Raw genomic sequence first — 18,932 nt, forward strand, 5'->3', positions numbered from 1 at the left:
CTACTACAGGTTAGTAACACTACTACAGGTTAGTAACACTACTACAGGTTAGTAACACTACTACAGGGTAGTAACACTACTACAGGTTAGTAACACTACTAGTTACTACAGGTTAGTAACACTACTACAGGGTAATAACACTACTACAGGTTAATAACACTACTACAGGTTAGTAACACTACTAGTTACTACAGGTTAGTAACACTACTACAGGGTAATAACACTACTACTACAGGTTAGTAACACTACTACTGGGTAATAACACTACTAGCTACTACAGGTTAGTAACACTACTACAGGGTAATAACTACTACTACAGGGTAATAACACTACTAGCTACTACAGGTTAGTAACACTACTACAGGGTAATAACACTACTAGTTACTACAGGGTAATAACACTACTACAGGGTAGTTACTACAGGTTAGTAACACTACTACAGGTTAGTAACACTACTACAGGGTAATAACACTACTACAGGGTAATAACACTACTACAGGTTAGTAACACTACTACTGGGTAATAACACTACTACAGGTTAGTAACACTACTACTGGGTAATACTAACAGGTACTACAGGGTAATAACACTACTACAGGGTAATAACACTACAGGTTAGTAACACTACTACAGGTTAGTAACACTACTACTGGGTAATAACACTACTAGGTACTACAGGTTAGTAACACTACTACAGGTTAGTAACACTACTACAGGTAGTAACACTACTACAGGTTAGTAACACTACTACAGGGTAATAACACTACTACAGGGTAGTAACACTACTACAGGTTAGTAACACTACTACAGGTTAATAACACTACTACAGGTTAGTAACACTACTACAGGGTAATAACACTACTACAGGGTAATAACACTACTACAGGTTAGTAACACTACTACTGGGTAATAACACTACTAGTTACTACAGGTTAGTAACACTACTACTGGGTAATAACACTACTAGTTACTACAGGTTAGTAACACTACTACTGGGTAATAACACTACTACAGGTTAGTAACACTACTACTGGGTAATAACACTACTAGCTACTACAGGTTAGTAACACTACTACAGGTTAATAACACTACTACAGGTTAGTAACACTACTACAGGTTAGTAACACTACTACAGGTTAGTAAACTACTACTAGTAACACTACTACAGGTTAAGTAACACTACTACAGGTTAGTAACACTACTAGGGTAATACTACTAGGTTAGTAACACTACTACAGGGTAATAACACTACTAGCTACTACAGGGTAATAACACTACTAACACTACTAGCTACTACAGGGTACTACACTACTACATAACACTACTAACTACTACAGGTTAGTAACTACTAACACTACTACAGGGTAGTAACACTACTACAGGGTAATAACACTACTACAGGTTAATAACACTACTACAGGTTAGTAACACTACTACTACAGGGTAGTAACACTACTACAGGGTAATAACACTACTACAGGTTAGTAACACTACTACAGGTAATAACACTACTAGTTACTACAGGTTAGTAACACTACTACAGGTTAGTAATAACACTACTAGTTACTACAGGTTAGTAACACTACTACTGGGTAATAACACTACTAGTTACTACAGGTTAGTAACACTACTACTGGGTAATAACACTACTAGTTACTACAGGTTAGTAACACTACTACTGGGTAATAACTAGCTACTACAGGTTAGTAACACTACTACTGGGTAATAACACTACTAGCTACTACAGTTTAGTAACACTACTACAGGTTAGTAACACTACTACAGGTTAGTAACACTACTACAGGTTAGTAACACTACTACAGGGTAGTAACACTACTACAGGGTAGTAACACTACTAGCTACTACAGGTTAGTAACACTACTACAGGGTAATAACACTACTAGCTACTACAGGGTAATAACACTACTAGCTACTACAGGTTAGTAACACTACTACAGGGTAATAACACTACTACAGGGTAATGACACTACTACAGGTTAGTAACACTACTACTGGGTAATAACACTACTACAGGTTAGTAACACTACTACAGGTTGGTAACACTACTACAGGGTAATAACACAACTAGCTACTACAGGTTAGTAACACTACTACTGGGTGATAACACTACTACAGGTTAGTAACAATACTACAGGTTAGTAACACTACTACAGGTTAGTAACACTACTACAGGTAAGTAACACTACTACTGGGTAATAACACTACCTGCTACTACAGGTTAGTAATGCTACTACAGGATAATAACACTACTATAGGGTAATAACACTACTACAGGGTAATAACACTACTAGCTACTACAGGTTAGTAACACTACTACAGGGTAATAACACTACTAGTTACTACAGGTTAGTAACACTACTATAGGGTAATAACACTACTACAGGGTAATAACACTACTAGCTACTACAGGTTAGTAACACTACTACTGGGTAATAACACTACTAGTTACTACAGGTTAGTAACACTACTACAGGGTAGTAGCACTACTACAGGGTAGTAGCACTACTACAGGTTAGTAACACTACTACAGGTTAGTAACACTACTACAGGTTAGTAACACTACTACAGGTTAGTAACACTACTACAGGTTAGTAACACTACTACAGGGTAGTAACACTACTACAGGTTAGTAATGCTACTACTGGGTAATAACACTACTAGTTACTACAGGTTAGTAACACTACTACTGGGTAATAACACTACTAGTTACTACAGGTTAGTAACACTACTACTGGGTAATAACACTACTAGTTACTACAGGTTAGTAACACTACTACTGGGTAATAACGCTACTACAGGTTAGTAACACTACTACAGGTTAGTAACACTACTACAGGGTAATAACACTACTACAGGTTAGTAACACTACTACTGGGTAATAAAACTACTACAGGTTAGTAACACTACTACTGGGTAATAACACTACTACAGGGTAATAACACTACTACAGGTTAGTAACACTACTACTGGGTAATAACACTACTAGTTACTACAGGTTAGTAACACTACTACTGGGTAATAACACTACTAGTTACTACAGGTTAGTAACACTACTACTGGGTAATAACACTACTAGCTACTACAGGTTAGTAACACTACTACAGGTTAGTAACACTACTACAGGTTAGTAACACTACTACAGGGTAGTAACACTACTACAGGGTAGTAACACTACTACAGGGTAGTAACACTACTAGCTACTACAGGTTAGTAACACTACTACAGGGTAATAACACTACTAGTTACTACAGGTTAGTAACACTACTACAGGGTAATAACACTACTAGCTACTACAGGGTAATAACACTACTAGCTACTACAGGGTAATAACACTACTAACTACTACAGGGTAGTAACACTACTAACTACTACAGGGTAGTAACACTACTACAGGGTAATAACACTACTACAGGGTAATAACACTACTACAGGTTAGTAACACTACTACTGGGTAATAACACTACTACAGGGTAATAACACTACTACAGGTTAGTAACACTACTACTGGGTAATAACACTACTAGTTACTACAGGTTAGTAACACTGCTACTGGGTAATAACACTACTAGTTACTACAGGTTAGTAACACTACTACTGGGTAATAACACTACTAGTTACTACAGGTTAGTAACACTACTACTGGGTAATAACACTACTAGTTACTACAGGTTAGTAACACTACTACTGGGTAATAACGCTACTACAGGTTAGTAACACTACTACTGGGTAATAACACTACTAGCTACTACAGTTTAGTAACACTACTACAGGTTTCTAACACTACTACAGGTTAGTAACACTACTACAGGGTAGTAACACTACTACAGGGTAGTAACACTACTAGCTACTACAGGTTAGTAACACTACTACAGGGTAATAACACTACTAGCTACTACAGGGTAATAACACTACTAGCTACTACAGGTTAGTAACACTACTACAGGGTAATAACACTACTACAGGGTAATGACACTACTACAGGTTAGTAACACTACTACTGGGTAATAACACTACTACAGGTTAGTAACACTACTACAGGTTGGTAACACTACTACAGGGTAATAACACAACTAGCTACTACAGGTTAGTAACACTACTACTGGGTGATAACACTACTACAGGTTAGTAACAATACTACAGGTTAGTTAACACTACTACAGGTTAGTAACACTACTACAGGTAAGTAACACTACTACAGGGTAATAACACTACTACTGGGTAATAACACTACTACAGGTTAGTAACACTACTACTGGGTAATAACGCTACTACAGGTTAGTAACACTACTACAGGTTAGTAACACTACTACAGGGTAATAACACTACTACAGGTTAGTAACACTACTACTGGGTAATAACGCTACTACAGGTTAGTAACACTACTACTGGGTAATAACACTACTACAGGGTAATAACACTACTACAGGTTAGTAACACTACTACAGGTTAGTAACACTACTACAGGTTAGTAACACTACTACAGGGTAGTAACACTACTACTCCTCTCTCCCTTGCCACCTCCCACTCCCCCCACTCTCGTCTCTCCCTCACCACCTCCCACTCCCCCATTCTCCTCTCTCCCTCGCCACCTCCCACTCTCACCCCCACTCTCCTCTCCCTCGCCACCTCCCACTCTCACCCCCACTCTCCTCTCTCCCTCGCCACCTCCCACTCTCCCCCAATCTCCTCTCTCCCTCGCCACCTCCCACTCTCCCCCCACTCTCCTCTCTCCCTCGCCACCTCCCACTCTCCCCCCACTACTCTCTCTCCTCTCTCCCTCGCCACCTCCCCTCTCACCCCCACTCTCCTCTCTCCCTCGCCACCTCTCTCACCCCCCTCGCCACCTCGCCACCTCTCCCCCCACTCTCCTCTCTCCTCGCCACCTCCCACTCTCCCCCACTCTCCTCTCCCTCGCCACCTCCCACTCTCCCCCCCACTCTCCTCAATCCCTCGCCTCCCCCACTCTCCTCAATCCCTCGCCTCCCCCACTCTCCTCTCTCCATCGCCTCCCCCACTCTCCTCAATCCCTCGCCTCCCCCACTCTCCTCTCTCCCTCGCCTCCCCCACTCTCCTCTCTCCCTCGCCTCCCCCACTCTCCTCTCTCCCTCGCCAACCTCCCACTCTCCTCTCTCCCTCGCCACCTCCCCTCTCCTCTCTCCCTCGCCACCTCCCACTCTCCCCCTACACTCTCCTCTCTCCCTCCCACTCTACCCCCCACTCTCCTCTCTCCCTCGCCACCTCCCACTCTCACCCCCACCCTCCTCTCTCCCTCGCCACCTCCCACTCTCCCCCCACTCTCCTCTCTCCCTCGCCACCTTCCACTCTCCCCCCACTCTCCTCTCTCCTCGCCACCTCCCACTCTCCCCCCACTCTCCTCTCTCCCTCCCACTCTACCCCCCACTCTCCTCTCTCCCTCGCCACCTCCCCCCCCACTCTCCCTCCCTCGCCTCCCCCCTCTCTCTCCTCGCCTCCCCCACTCTCCTCTCTCCCTCCCCCACTCTCCTCCCCCTCCCCCACTCTCCCTCTCCCTCGCCTCCCCCACTCTCCTCTCTCTCTCGCCTCCCCACTCTCCTCTCTCCCGCCTCCCCCACTCTCCTCTCTCCCTCGCCTCCCCCACTCTCCTCTCTCCCTCGCCTCCCCCCACTCTCCTCTCTCCCTCGCCAACCTCCCACTCTCCTCTCTCCCTCACCACCTCCCACTCTCCTCTCTCCTGTAGGTGTTTTACATGGCGTCTGCCCACGGGTCTGTGTACAGAGGTGTTTGACTTCATGCAGGCCTTGAGTGAGAACGGGACTGGAGACAACCACCCTTCCACGGTCTTCATACACGAAGGAAAGGAGAAGGAGAAGAGGGAGAGCATGGAGAGAGGGGAGGTGGGCATGGAGAGAGGGGAGGTGGGCATGGAGAGAGGGGCGGTGGAGAGAGAAAAAGATGAAGATATGGAGACAGAAGACAGAGGGAAGAACACAGAGAACGAGCACTTGGAGGAGAACGAGGACAACGCGGCCCACAACCAAGCGGAAGAACAGGTCTCGTCTTTTACCGTCCATGGAGTTGAGTCTACCTCCGGGGACCCTGCCTCCTGTCCTCTCACCCACACGGAGGAGCCGGAGTTGGGCCTTGACCCCTCTCTCCCTCTAGATCTCACGGAGGTGTGTTTAGTTCCCTTGTGGTTTGTAGTATTTGAGAGTGAAATGTTTCCTCTACAAAGCTGAAATGCCAGTGCCACTTCCTAAACATAGCAGCAACAGTCTTCATATGTACTTTGTTCTAGCTCTGATGCTGATTCCTCTGTTCAGTTCACACACTGTTTAATTGGGTTTCATGAGATCACCTGTATAAGATAACGTAGGTCATAAATGTTCCGTTAATTGAATCACGCGTTCTCCAGATGTTGCAGTTCTCCCTGGAGTCCCCGGGGGGCGCCACACTGGCCTGTCTCAGTCTGATGACTCTGGGTCTGCTGTCAGTCCACGTCTCCATACCTGAACACATAGTGGTGTTGGACAGCACCATGGTGGACAATGAGGTGGTTAAGAGGTACACACACACCTACACCCACACACACCTATATACACACACCCACGCCTATACACACACACCTACACACACACACCTATACACACACACCCACACATACCTACACACACACACCTCCCCTCTCGTCTCCATACCTGAACACATAGTGTTGTTGGACAGGCACCATGGTGGACAATGAGGTGGTTTAGAGGTACACACACACCTATATACACACACACCCACACACACCTACACACACCTCCCCTCTCGTCTCCATACCTGAACACATAGTGGTGTTGGACAGCACCATGGTGGACAATGAGGTGGTTAAGAGGTACACACACACACACCTACCTACCCACACCTATACACACACACACACCTAAACACACACACACCAAAACACAGAGCTACACGCGCACACCCAACCCTTTCTCTGGCACTCCTTCTTTCTCTCTGTCTAAAATGAAAAGTTGTTTCTCCAAATTCATTTTTCTCATGTAGCCCCAGATCCATAATATTATACAGTCCCCTATAGCCCCAGATCCATAATATTATACAGTCCCCTATAGCCCCAGATCCATATCCATATTATACAGTCCCCTATAGCCCCAGATCCATATTATAATACAGTCCCCTATAGCCCCCTATAGCCCCAGATCCATATTATAATACAGTCCCCTATAGCCCCAGATCCATATTATTATACAGTCCCCTATAGCCCCCTATAGCCCCAGATCCATATTATAATACAGTCCCCTATAGCCCCAGATCCATATTATAATACAGTCCCCTATAGCCCCCTATAGCCCCAGATCCATATTATAATACAGTCCCCTATAGCCCCAGATCCATATTATTATACAGTCCCCTATAGCCCCCTATAGCCCCAGATCCATATTATAATACAGTCCCCTATAGCCCCAGATCCATCCATTATTATACAGTCCCCTATAGCCCCAGATCCATATTATTATACAGTCCCCTATAGCCCCAGATCCATATTATTATACAGTCCCCTATAGCCCCAGATCCATATTATTATACAGTCCCCTATAGCCCCAGATCCATAATATTATACAGTCCCCTATAGCCCCAGATCCATATTATAATACAGTCCCCTATAGCCCCCTATAGCCCCAGATCCATATTATAATACAGTCCCCTATAGCCCCAGATCCATATTATTATACAGTCCCCTATAGCCCCAGATCCATATTATTATACAGTCCCCTATAGCCCCAGATCCATATTATTATCCCCATATTATAATAGTCCCTATAGCCCCAGATCCATATTATAATACAGTCCCCTATAGCCCCCTATAGCCCCAGATCCATATTATAATACAGTCCCCTATAGCCCCAGATCCATATTATTATACAGTCCCCTATAGCCCCAGATCCATATTATTATACAGTCCCCTATAGCCCCAGATCCATATTATTATACAGTCCCCTATAGCCCCAGATCCATATTATTATCCAGTCCCCTATAGCCCCAGATCCATATTATTATACAGTCCCCTATAGCCCCAGATCCATATTATTATCCAGTCCATATTATTATACAGCCCCCTATAGCCCCAGATCCATATTATTATACAGTCCCCTATAGCCCCAGATCCATATTATTATACAGTCCCCTATAGCCCCAGATCCATATTATTATCCCAGATCCATATTATAATACAGTCCCCTATAGCCCCAGATCCATATTATTATCCAGTCCCCTATAGTCCCAGATCCATATTATTATACAGTCCCCTATAGCCCCAGATCCATATTATAATACAGTCCCCTATAGCCCCAGATCCCCCTATAGCCCCAGATCCATATTATTATACAGTCCCCTATAGCCCCAGATCCATATTATTATACAGTCCCCTATAGCCCCAGATCCATATTATAATACAGTCCCCTATAGCCCCAGATCCATATTATTATACAGTCCCCTATAGCCCCAGATCCATATTATTATACAGTCCCCTATAGCCCCAGATCCATATTATAATACAGTCCCCTATAGCCCCAGATCCATATTATTATACAGTCCCCTATAGCCCCAGATCCATATTATAATACAGTCCCCTATAGCCCCAGATCCATATTATTATACAGTCCCCTATAGCCCCAGATCCATATTATTATACAGTCCCCTATAGCCCCAGATCCATATTATTATACAGTCCCCTATAGCCCCAGATCCATAGTATTGCTGGAGTGTAGAGACGCCTTGCCCCAGAGACGCCTTGCTGGAGTGCCCCAGAGACGCCGTGCTGGAGTGCCCCCTATAGAGACGCCGTGCTGGAGTGTAGAGACGCCGTGCTGGAGTGTAGAGACGCCGTGCTGGAGTGTAGAGACGCCGTGCTGGAGTGTAGAGACGCCGTGCTGGAGTGTAGAGACGCCGTGCTGGAGTGTAGAGACGCCGTGCTGGAGTGTAGAGACGCCGTGCTGGAGGAGTGCAGAGACACATCCAAGTTTCATCTTCCCAGTCCAAATAAATAAGTAGGGGAGGTCCATATTGTATTGTTCCATATTCTCATATTTACTGACGCCCTGTCTGTCTCTCTGCCCCTGTCTGTCTCTGCCCCTGTCTGTCTCTCTGCCCCTGTCTGTCTCTCTGCCCCTGTCTGTCTCTCTGCCCCTGTCTGTCTCTCTGCCCCTGTCTGTCTCTCTGCCCCTGTCTGTCTCTCTGCCCCTGTCTGTCTCTCTGCCCCTGTCTGTCTCTCTGCCCCTGTCTGTCTCTCTGCCCCTGTCTGCCCGTGTCTCTCTCTCTGCCCCTGTCTGTCTCTCTGCCCCTGTCTGTCTCTCTGCCCCTGTCTGTCTCTCTGCCCCTGTCTCTCTGTCTGTGTCTCTCTCTCTGCCCCCCGTCTGTCTGTCTCTCTCTCTCTGCCCCCGTCTGTCTGTCTCTCTCTCTCTGCCCCCGTCTGTCTTTTCTCTCTCTCTGCGCCCGTCTGTCTCTCTCTCTTTGTCTCTTCTCTCAGTATCTCAGTGCTGGCTGAGGATGATGATGATGAAGAGGAGAACGAGGGACGGAGGGGGATCGAGGTGAGGGCTCACAAGGCGTCCCACACCAAGTACCTGATGATGCGTGGATACTGCGTTCCCGGGATCGTCAACCTCCGAAACCTCAACACCAACGATAGTATTGTGGTGGAATCGTGCACCATGAGACTACATCTACGTCACACACCTGTACATACACTGTTTACTACCCAGGGTAGGTACACACACCTGTACACACACTGTTTATGACCCAGGGTAGGTACACACACCTGTACACACACTGTTTACTACCCAGGGTAGTTACACACACCTGTACACACACTGTTTACTACCCAGGGTAGGTACACACACCTGTACACACACTGTTTATTATCCACACCTAAACACACACACAACACATAAGAATTCTCTCTCTCTCGCCTTCCTCTCTCCCTCATCTCTCTCTTCCCTCCCCTCGCCCTCCTCTCTCCCTCATCTCTCTCTTCCCTCCCCTCGCCCTCCTCTCTCCCTCATCTCTCTCTCCCCCTCCCTCGCCTTCATCTCTCTCTGCCCTCCCTCGCCCTCTCTCTCTTCCCTCTCTTCCTCCCCTCATCGCCCTCCTCGCCCTCATCTCTCTCTCCCTCCCCTCGCCCTCATCTCTCTCTCCCCTCCCCTCGCCCCCTCATCTCTCTCTCCCCTCCCCTCGCCCTCATCTCTCTCTTCCCCTCCCCTCGCCCTCATCTCTCTCTTCCCCTCCCTCGCCCTCATCTCTCTCTTCCCCTCCTCGCCCTCATCTCTCTCTTCCCCTCCTCGCCCTCATCTCTTCCCCTCCTCGCCCTCATCTCTCTCTTCCCCTCCCTCGCCCTCATCTCTCTCTTCCCCTCCCTCGCCCTCATCTCTCTCTTCCCTCCCTCGCCCTCATCTCTCTCTTCCCTCCCTCGCCCTCATCTCTCTCTTCCCCTCCTCGCCCTCATCTCTCTCTTCCCCTCCTCGCCCTCATCTCTCTCTTCCCTCCCTCGCCCTCATCTCTCTCTTCCCTCCCTCATTCTTCCCTCATCTCTCTCTTCCCTTCCCCTCCTCGCCCTCATCTCTCTCTTCCCCTCGCCCCCCTCGCCCTCATCTCTCTCTTCCCCTCCTCCCTCGCCCTCATCTCTCTCTTCCCCTCCCCTCCCTCGCCCTCATCTCTCTCTTCCCCTCCCCTCCCTCGCCCTCATCTCTCTCTTCCCCTCCTCGCCCTCATCTCTCTCTTCCCCCTCCTCGCCCTCATCTCTCTCTTCCCCTTCCTCGCCCTCATCTCTCTCTTCCCCTTCCTCGCCCTCATCTCTCTCTTCCCCTCCCCTCGCCCTCATCTCTCTCTTCCCCTCCCCTCGCCCTCATCTCTCTCTTCCCCTCCCCTCGCCCTCATCTCTCTCTTCCCCTCCCCTCGCCCTCATCTCTCTCTTCCCCTCTCAGACTCTCCTCCCATAGACTTCTCCAGACACGGTCCCTCTCTCCTCCCCTCTTTACTCTCCCATTCCCTCAGAGCCCATCCCTCCTCCTCCTCCTCTCCCTCGTCCTCCCCCCTCCCCTTCTCCCCCTCCTCCTCCGTAGAGGTGTGTGAGGGGCGTCTGGTGACTCAGAGAGGGTATAGCCCAGAGGACATTGGTGCTGTGGCAGAGCTCAGAGCAACACTGGAGAGACACGGAGCCTTCGGATTGGACAGGCGGGACCTGGTGACATCACACACACACCTGGCCGACCCGAGAGACGGACGTACCAGAGGTCTGCAGCGGTACATACAGGTAGAGACACACTGAAACACACTGAAACACACTGAAACAGAACATACAGGTAGAGACACACTGAAACACACTGAAACAGAACATACAGGTGGAGACACACTGAAACACACTGAAACAGAACATACAGGTGGAAACACACTGAAACACACTGAAACAGAACATACAGGTAGAGACACACTGAAACACACTGAAACACACTGAAACAGAACATACAGGTAGAGACACACTGAAACACACTGAAACAGAACATACAGGTAGACACACTGAAACACACTGAAACAGAACATACAGGTAGAGACACACTGAAACAGAACATACAGGTGGAGACACACTGAAACACACTGAAACAGAACATACAGGTGGAGACACACTGAAACAGAACATACAGGTAGAGACACACTGAAACACACTGAAACACACTGAAACAGAACATACAGGTAGAGACACACTGAAACACACTGAAACACACTGAAACAGAACATACAGGTAGAGACACACTGAAACACACTGAAACAGAACATACAGGTGGAGACACACTGAAACAGAACATACAGGTAGAGACACACTGAGACACACTGAAACACACTGAAACAGAACATACAGGTAGAGACACACTGAAACAGAACATACAGGTAGAGACACACTGAAACACACTGAAACAGAACATACAGGTAGAGACACACTGAAACAGAACATACAGGTGGAGACACACTGAAACACACTGAAACAGAACATACAGGTGGAGACACACTGAGACACACTGAAACAGAACATACAGGTAGAGACACACTGAAACACACTGAAACAGAACATACAGGTAGAGACACACTGAAACAGAACATACAGGTAGAGACACACTGAAACACACTGAAACAGAACATACAGGTAGAGACACTGAAACACACTGAAACAGAACATACAGGTGGAGACACACTGAAACACACTGAAACAGAACATACAGGTGGAGACACACTGAAACACACTGAAACAGAACATACAGGTAGAGACACTGAAACACACTGAAACAGAACATACAGGTAGAGACACTGAAACACACTGAAACACACTGAAACAGAACATACAGGTGGAGACACACTGAACTGAAACAGTAGAACACACTGAAACAGAACATACAGGTAGACACACTGAAACACACTGAAACAGAACATACAGGTGGAGACACACTGAAACACACTGAAACAGAACATACAGGTGGAGACACACTGAAACACACTGAAACAGAACATACAGGTGGAGACACACTGAAACAGAACATACAGGTAGAGACACACTGAAACAGAACATACAGGTAGAGACACACTGAAACAGAACATACAGGTACCTCTGCTCTGTGATTGGTTGATGTGTCAATTTTCTCCTCTGTGATTGGCTATAGGACTTGCTGGAGGAAGAGCTGGTGTTGGAGGTGGGAGGGAGCTCAGTGCGTCTGGTGTTACTGAGTCACGCTGAGCCCTGGCTACTGACCTCCACAGAGAAGCAGAGAGACCGGCCACACCAAGCCCAGCGAGGAGCCTCTGCCTTTGGGGACAGAAAGCACCACAACCCCCTCCTCCGCAAGAGAAGAATGGTGGCCCCCAGAGAGCAGGAACCACGTAGTAAGAGAGGCAGAAGAGAAACGCTGATGGAGGAAGAGGAGGTTGAGAAGAGGGAGGAGACACCGGAGGAGGAGGAGGTTGAGAAGAGGGAGGAGACACCGGAGGAGGAGGAGAAGATGCAGCCTGAAGAGAAAGACAGGAACGAGACTGCAGAGGAGAGATGGATGAAGAGGAGAGAGGAGGAGGAAGAGAAAGAAGAAGAGAGGGTACAAGAGGAACCATCATCTACCATTGAGACAGAACAGAGCACAGGTGAGACTACAGCTGACCCCGTTAACCAGACTACAGCTGACCCCGTTAACCAGACTACAGCTGACCCCGTTAACCAGACTACAGCTGACCCCGTTAACCAGACTACAGCTGACCCCGTTAACCAGACTACAGCTGACCCCCATTAACCAGACTACAGCTGACCCCGTTAACCAGACTACAGCTGACCCCGTTAACCAGACTACCGCTGACCCTGTTAACCAGACTACAGCTGACCCCGTTAACCAGACTACAGCTGACCCCGTTAACCAGACTACAGCTGACCCCGTTAACCAGACTACAGCTGACCCCGTTAACCAGACTACAGCTGACCCCGTTAACCAGACTACAGCTGACCCCGTTAACCAGACTACAGCTGACCCCGTTAACCAGACTACAGCTGACCCCGTTAACCAGACTACAGCTGACCCCGTTAACCAGACTACAGCTGACCCCGTTAACCAGACTAAAGCTGACCCCGTTAACCAGACTACAGCTGACCCCGTTAACCAGACTACAGCTGACCCCGTTAACCAGACTACAGCTGACCCCGTTACCCAGACTACAGCTGACCCCGTTACCCAGACTACAGCTGACCCCGTTACCCAGACTACAGCTGACCCCCGTTACCCAGACTACAGCTGACCCCGTTACCCAGACTACAGCTGACCCCCCGTTACCCAGACTACAGCTGACCCCCGTTACCCAGACTACAGCTGACCCCGATACCCAGACTACAGCTGACCCCCGTTACCCAGACTACAGCTGACCCCGTTAACCAGACTACAGCTGACCCCCGATACCCAGACTACAGCTGACCCCCGATACCCAGACTACAGCTGACCCCCGTTACCCAGACTACAGCTGACCCCGTTACCCAGACTACAGCTGACCCCGTTACCCAGACTACAGCTGACCCCGTTACCCAGACTACAGCTGACCCCGTTACCCAGACTACAGCTGACCCCGTTACCCAGACTACAGCTGACCCCGTTACCCAGACTACAGCTGACCCCCGTTACCCAGACTACAGCTGGCCCCCGTTAACCAGACTACAGCTGACCCCGTTACCCAGACTACAGCTGACCCCGTTAACCAGACTACAGCTGACCCCCGTTACCCAGACTACAGCTGACCCCCGTTACCCAGACTACAGCTGACCCCCGTTACCCAGACTACAGCTGACCCCGTTACCCAGACTACAGCTGACCCCGTTACCCAGACTACAGCTGAGACCAGACTACAGCTGACCCCGTTACCCAGACTACAGCTGACCCCGTTAACCAGACTACAGCTGACCCCCGTTAACCAGACTACAGCTGACCCCGTTAACTAGACTACAGCTGACCCCGTTACCCAGACTACAGCTGACCCCGTTAACCAGACTACAGCTGACCCCGTTAACCAGACTACAGCTGACCCCGTTACCCAGACTACAGCTGACCCCGTTACCCAGACTACAGCTGACCCCGTTACCCAGACTACAGCTGACCCCCGTTACCCAGACTACAGCTGACCCCGTTACCCAGACTACAGCTGACCCCGTTACCCAGACTACAGCTGACCCCGTTACCCAGACTACAGCTGACCCCGTTACCCAGACTACAGCTGACCCCGTTACCCAGACTACAGCTGACCCCGTTACCCAGACTACAGCTGACCCCGTTACCCAGACTACAGCTGACCCCCGTTACCCAGACTACAGCTGACCCCGTTACCCAGACTACAGCTGACCCCCGTTACCCAGACTACAGCTGACCCCGTTACCCAGACTACAGCTGACCCCGTTACCCAGACTACAGCTGACCCCGTTACCCAGACTACAGCTGACCCCCGATCTGTTCACCGGTGTGTTTCATCGTGTTTTTATTTTCCTCAGAGGGCGACGGCTACAGCTGAGAAGCCATTTTCATCTCTAGCTGAGGAAGAGGATGGTGAAGCTAGCGGTCTGCCCGAGGAAGAGGATGGTGAAGCTAGCGGACTGCGCGAGGAAGAGGACGACAGCGGCGGCGTGTGTGACGTGTCGTTCGTCAGTCGTCCGTGGCGTATCGTGGACGGCAGTCTGAACAGGCCGGTGTGCAAAGGCATGCTGGACGCTGTCCTTTACCACATCATGACCCGGCCCGGTTTACCAGAACACGTCTTACTGGAACACTACAGAGGGTCTTGCAGCCAGTGGTGGTACTGGACCTCGTGCAGGTAGGAACGACAACCACACCAGGGCCGTGCACAGTTGGACCTTTGGTGGGGCAGCTGCTAAATATATATATATAAATATTTTACCGTCATTCCATTCAACAGCATTCCCAAAATTAAACCTCATTCCATTTCTACTGCTTCTATAGCCAAATTCACACTTTTTAACAATTTTAATATAGCCATTTTCTTGTGATGTGGACTAGATCAGCTGATCATCGGGGATGTAGACTAGATCAGCTGATCATCGGGATGTAGGCTAGATCAGCTGATCATCGGGATGTAGGCTAGATCAGCTGATCATCGGGGATGTAGGCTAGATCAGCTGATCATCGGGGATGTAACCAGACCAGGCTAGATCAGCTGATCATCGGGGATGTAGGCTAGATCAGCTGATCATCGGGGATGTAGGCTAGATCAGCTGATCATCGGGGATGTAGGCTAGATCAGCTGATCATCGGGGATGTAGACTAGATCAGCTGATCATCGGGGATGTAGACTAGATCAGCTGGGATGTAGGCTAGATCAGCTGATCATCTGGGATGTAGGTTAGATCAGCTGGGATGTAGACTAGATCCGCTGGGATGTAGACTAGATCCGCTGGGATGTAGACTAGATCCGCTGGGATGTAGACTAGATCCGCTGGGATGTAGACTAGATCAGCTGATCCGCTGGGATGTAGACTAGATCAGCTGATCAGCGGGGATGTAGACTAGATAAGCTGATCAGCGGGGATGTAGTGTAGATCAGCTGATCATCGGGGATGTAGACTAGATCAGCTGATCATCGGGGTGTAGGCTAGATCAGCTGATCATCGGGGTGTAGGCTAGATCAGCTGATCATCGGGGTGTAGGCTAGATCAGCTGATCATCGGGGTGTAGGCTAGATCAGCTGATCATCGGGGTGTAGGCTAGATCAGCTGATCATCGGGGTGTAGGCTAGATCAGCTGATCATCGGGGTGTAGGCTAGATCAGCTGATCATCGGGGGTGTAGGCTAGATCAGCTGATCATCGGGGTGTAGGCTAGATCAGCTGATCATCGGGTGTAGGCTAGATCAGCTGATCATCGGGGTGTAGGCTAGATCAGCTGATCATCGGGGTGCAGGCTAGATCAGCTGATCATCGGGTGCAGGCTAGATCAGCTGATCATCGGGGTGTAGGCTAGATCAGCTGATCATCGGGGTGTAGGCTAGATCAGCTGATCATCGGGTGTAGGCTAGATCAGCTGATCATCGGGGTGTAGGCTAGATCAGCTGATCATCGGGTGTAGGCTAGATCAGCTGATCATCGGGTGTAGGCTAGATCAGCTGATCATCGGGGTGTAGGCTAGATCAGCTGATCATCGGGGTGTAGGCTAGATCAGCTGATCATCGGGGGGTGTAGGCTAGATCTGCTGGGATGTAGGCTAGATCTGCTGGGATGTAGGCTAGATCTGCTGGGATGTAGGCTAGATCTGCTGGGATGTAGACTAGATCTGCTGGGATGTAGACTAGATCTGCTGGGATGTAGACTAGATCTGCTGGGATGTAGACTAGATCCGCTGGGATGTAGACTAGATCAGATGATCAGCGGGGATGTAGTGTAGATCAGCTGATCATCGGGATGTAGGCTAGATCAGCTGATCATCGGGATGTAGGCTAGATCAGCTGATCATCGGGATGTAGGCTAGATCAGCTGATCATCGGGATGTAGGCTAGATCAGCTGATCATCGGGATGTAGGCTAGATCAGCTGATCATCGGGGATGTAGACTAGATCAGCTGGGATGTAGACTAGATCAGCTGATCATCGGGATGTAGGCTAGATCATCGGGATGTAGACTAGATCAGCTGATCATCGGGGATGTAGACTAGATCAGCTGGGATGTAGACTAGATCAGCTGATCATCGGGGATGTAGACTAGATCAGCTGGGATGTAGACTAGATCAGCTGATCATTGACTTCAAGGTTGAGTTCATTAGAAAATAGTTATTGTTTGAATGGCAATTTGTTGCATTTAAAATGACAAAGATAATTATATAAGCAAGGAAAGGTAAGTAAGCACCTGCTCCTTCACAGCTGCTGACATCACCAGTACTGGTCAGGTTCACTCACGTTCATCTCCCCTCCTCCTCCTCTCCTGCTCCTTCACAGCTGCTGACATCACCAGTACTGGTCAGGTTCACTCACGTTCATCTCTCCCCTCCTCCTCCTCTCCTGCTCCTTCACAGCTGCTGACATCACCAGTACTGGTCAGGTTCACTCACGTTCATCTCTCCCCTCCTCCTCCTCTCCTGCTCCTTCACAGCTGCTGACATCACCAGTACTGGTCAGGTTCACTCATGTTCATCTCTCCCTGTCCCTCCTGTTCCTCCCCTCCTCTTCTGGTCCTTCTTTCTCCCGTCCCTCCTCTCCTGCTCCTCTCCCTGTCCCTCCTTCTGTTCCTCCCCTCCTCCTCTGGTCCTTCTCTCTCCCGTCCCACCTCTCCTGTTCCTCTCCCCGTCCCTCCTCCCCTGCTCCTCTCCCCGTCCCTCCTCTCCTGCTCCTCTCCCGTCCCTCCTCTCCTGCTCCTCTCCCCGTCCCTCCTCTCCTGCTCCTCTCCCCGTCCCTCCTCTCCTGCTCCTCTCCCGTCCCTCCTCTCCTGCTACTCTCCCGTCCCTCCTCTCCTGCTACTCTCCCCGTCCCTCCTCTCCTGCTCCTCTCCCCGTCCCTCCTCTCCTGCTCCTCTCCCTGTCCCTCCTCTCCTGCTCCTCTCCCCCGTCCCTCGTCTCCTGCTCCTCTCCCCGTCCTCCTCTCCTGTTCCTCTCTCCTGCTCCTCTCCCCGTCCCTCTCTCCTGCTCCTCTCCCCGTCCCTCCTCTCCTGCTCCTCTCCCGCCCCTCCTCTCCTGCTCCTCTCCCCGTCCCCCCTCCTCTCCTGCTCCTCTCCCCGTCCCTCCTCTCCTGCTCCTCTCCCCGTCCCTCCTCTCCTGCTCCTCTCCCCGTCCTTCCTCTCCTGCTCCTCTCCCCGTCCCTCCTCTCCTGTTCCTCTCCCCGTCCCTCCTCTCCTGCTCCTCTCCCTGTCCCTCCTCTCCCTCCTCTCCTGCTCCTCTCCCCCTCCCTCCTCTCCTGCTCCTCTCCCCCTCCCTCCTCTCCTGCTCCTCTCCCCCTCCCTCCTCTCCTGCTCCTCTCCCCCTCCCTCCTCTCCTGCTCCTCTCCCTCCTCTGCCTCTCCCCCTCCTGCTCCTCCTCTCCCCGTCCCTCCTCTGCTCCTCTCTCCTCCTCCTCTCTCCCCCTCTCCTGCTCCTCTCCCCCTCTCCTGCTCCTCTCCCCGTCCCTCCTCTGCTCCTCCTCTCTCCTCCCCTCAGGCCCTCGTTGAGTTGGGCTGTATCAAGAAGAAGTACGTGACCAGACGTCCCAAACCCTCCCTCTTCTCCCGCCCAGCCGCCGTCCTCATGGTGGGGGAGGAGAGAGAGGGAGAGACGGGGGTGAGGCTGGAGGAGACGGGGTAAGGCTGGAGGAGACGGGGTAAGACCGGCTGAGACGACCACTGTGTTCTATGAGCCGACCATCGACTGCTGTCTGCGTCTAGGACAGGTTTTACCCCATG

At 49.9% G+C, this 18,932-nt stretch overlaps 1 protein-coding gene across 1 annotated transcript in view; it reads left to right on the forward strand.

Moving 5' to 3' along the window:
* Nucleotides 1-18,830, forward strand: part of LOC121843686 (general transcription factor 3C polypeptide 1-like) — a gene marked incomplete at its 3' end in the record, with an annotated part of 63,245 nt that extends 44,415 nt beyond the window's left edge. The window contains 8 exon segments of the mRNA XM_042313454.1: nucleotides 5,738-6,173; nucleotides 6,413-6,561; nucleotides 9,527-9,762; nucleotides 10,980-11,308; nucleotides 12,705-13,196; nucleotides 15,053-15,335; nucleotides 15,338-15,372; nucleotides 18,691-18,830. Of these exon segments, the coding sequence (XP_042169388.1) occupies nucleotides 5,738-6,173; nucleotides 6,413-6,561; nucleotides 9,527-9,762; nucleotides 10,980-11,308; nucleotides 12,705-13,196; nucleotides 15,053-15,335; nucleotides 15,338-15,372; nucleotides 18,691-18,830 (2,100 nt within the window).
* Nucleotides 18,831-18,932: the final 102 nt, after the last annotated feature.

The sequence above is a fragment of the Oncorhynchus tshawytscha genome, unplaced genomic scaffold (genome assembly GCF_018296145.1).
Source record: "Oncorhynchus tshawytscha isolate Ot180627B unplaced genomic scaffold, Otsh_v2.0 Un_contig_3855_pilon_pilon, whole genome shotgun sequence".
Lineage (NCBI taxonomy): Eukaryota > Metazoa > Chordata > Actinopteri > Salmoniformes > Salmonidae > Oncorhynchus > Oncorhynchus tshawytscha.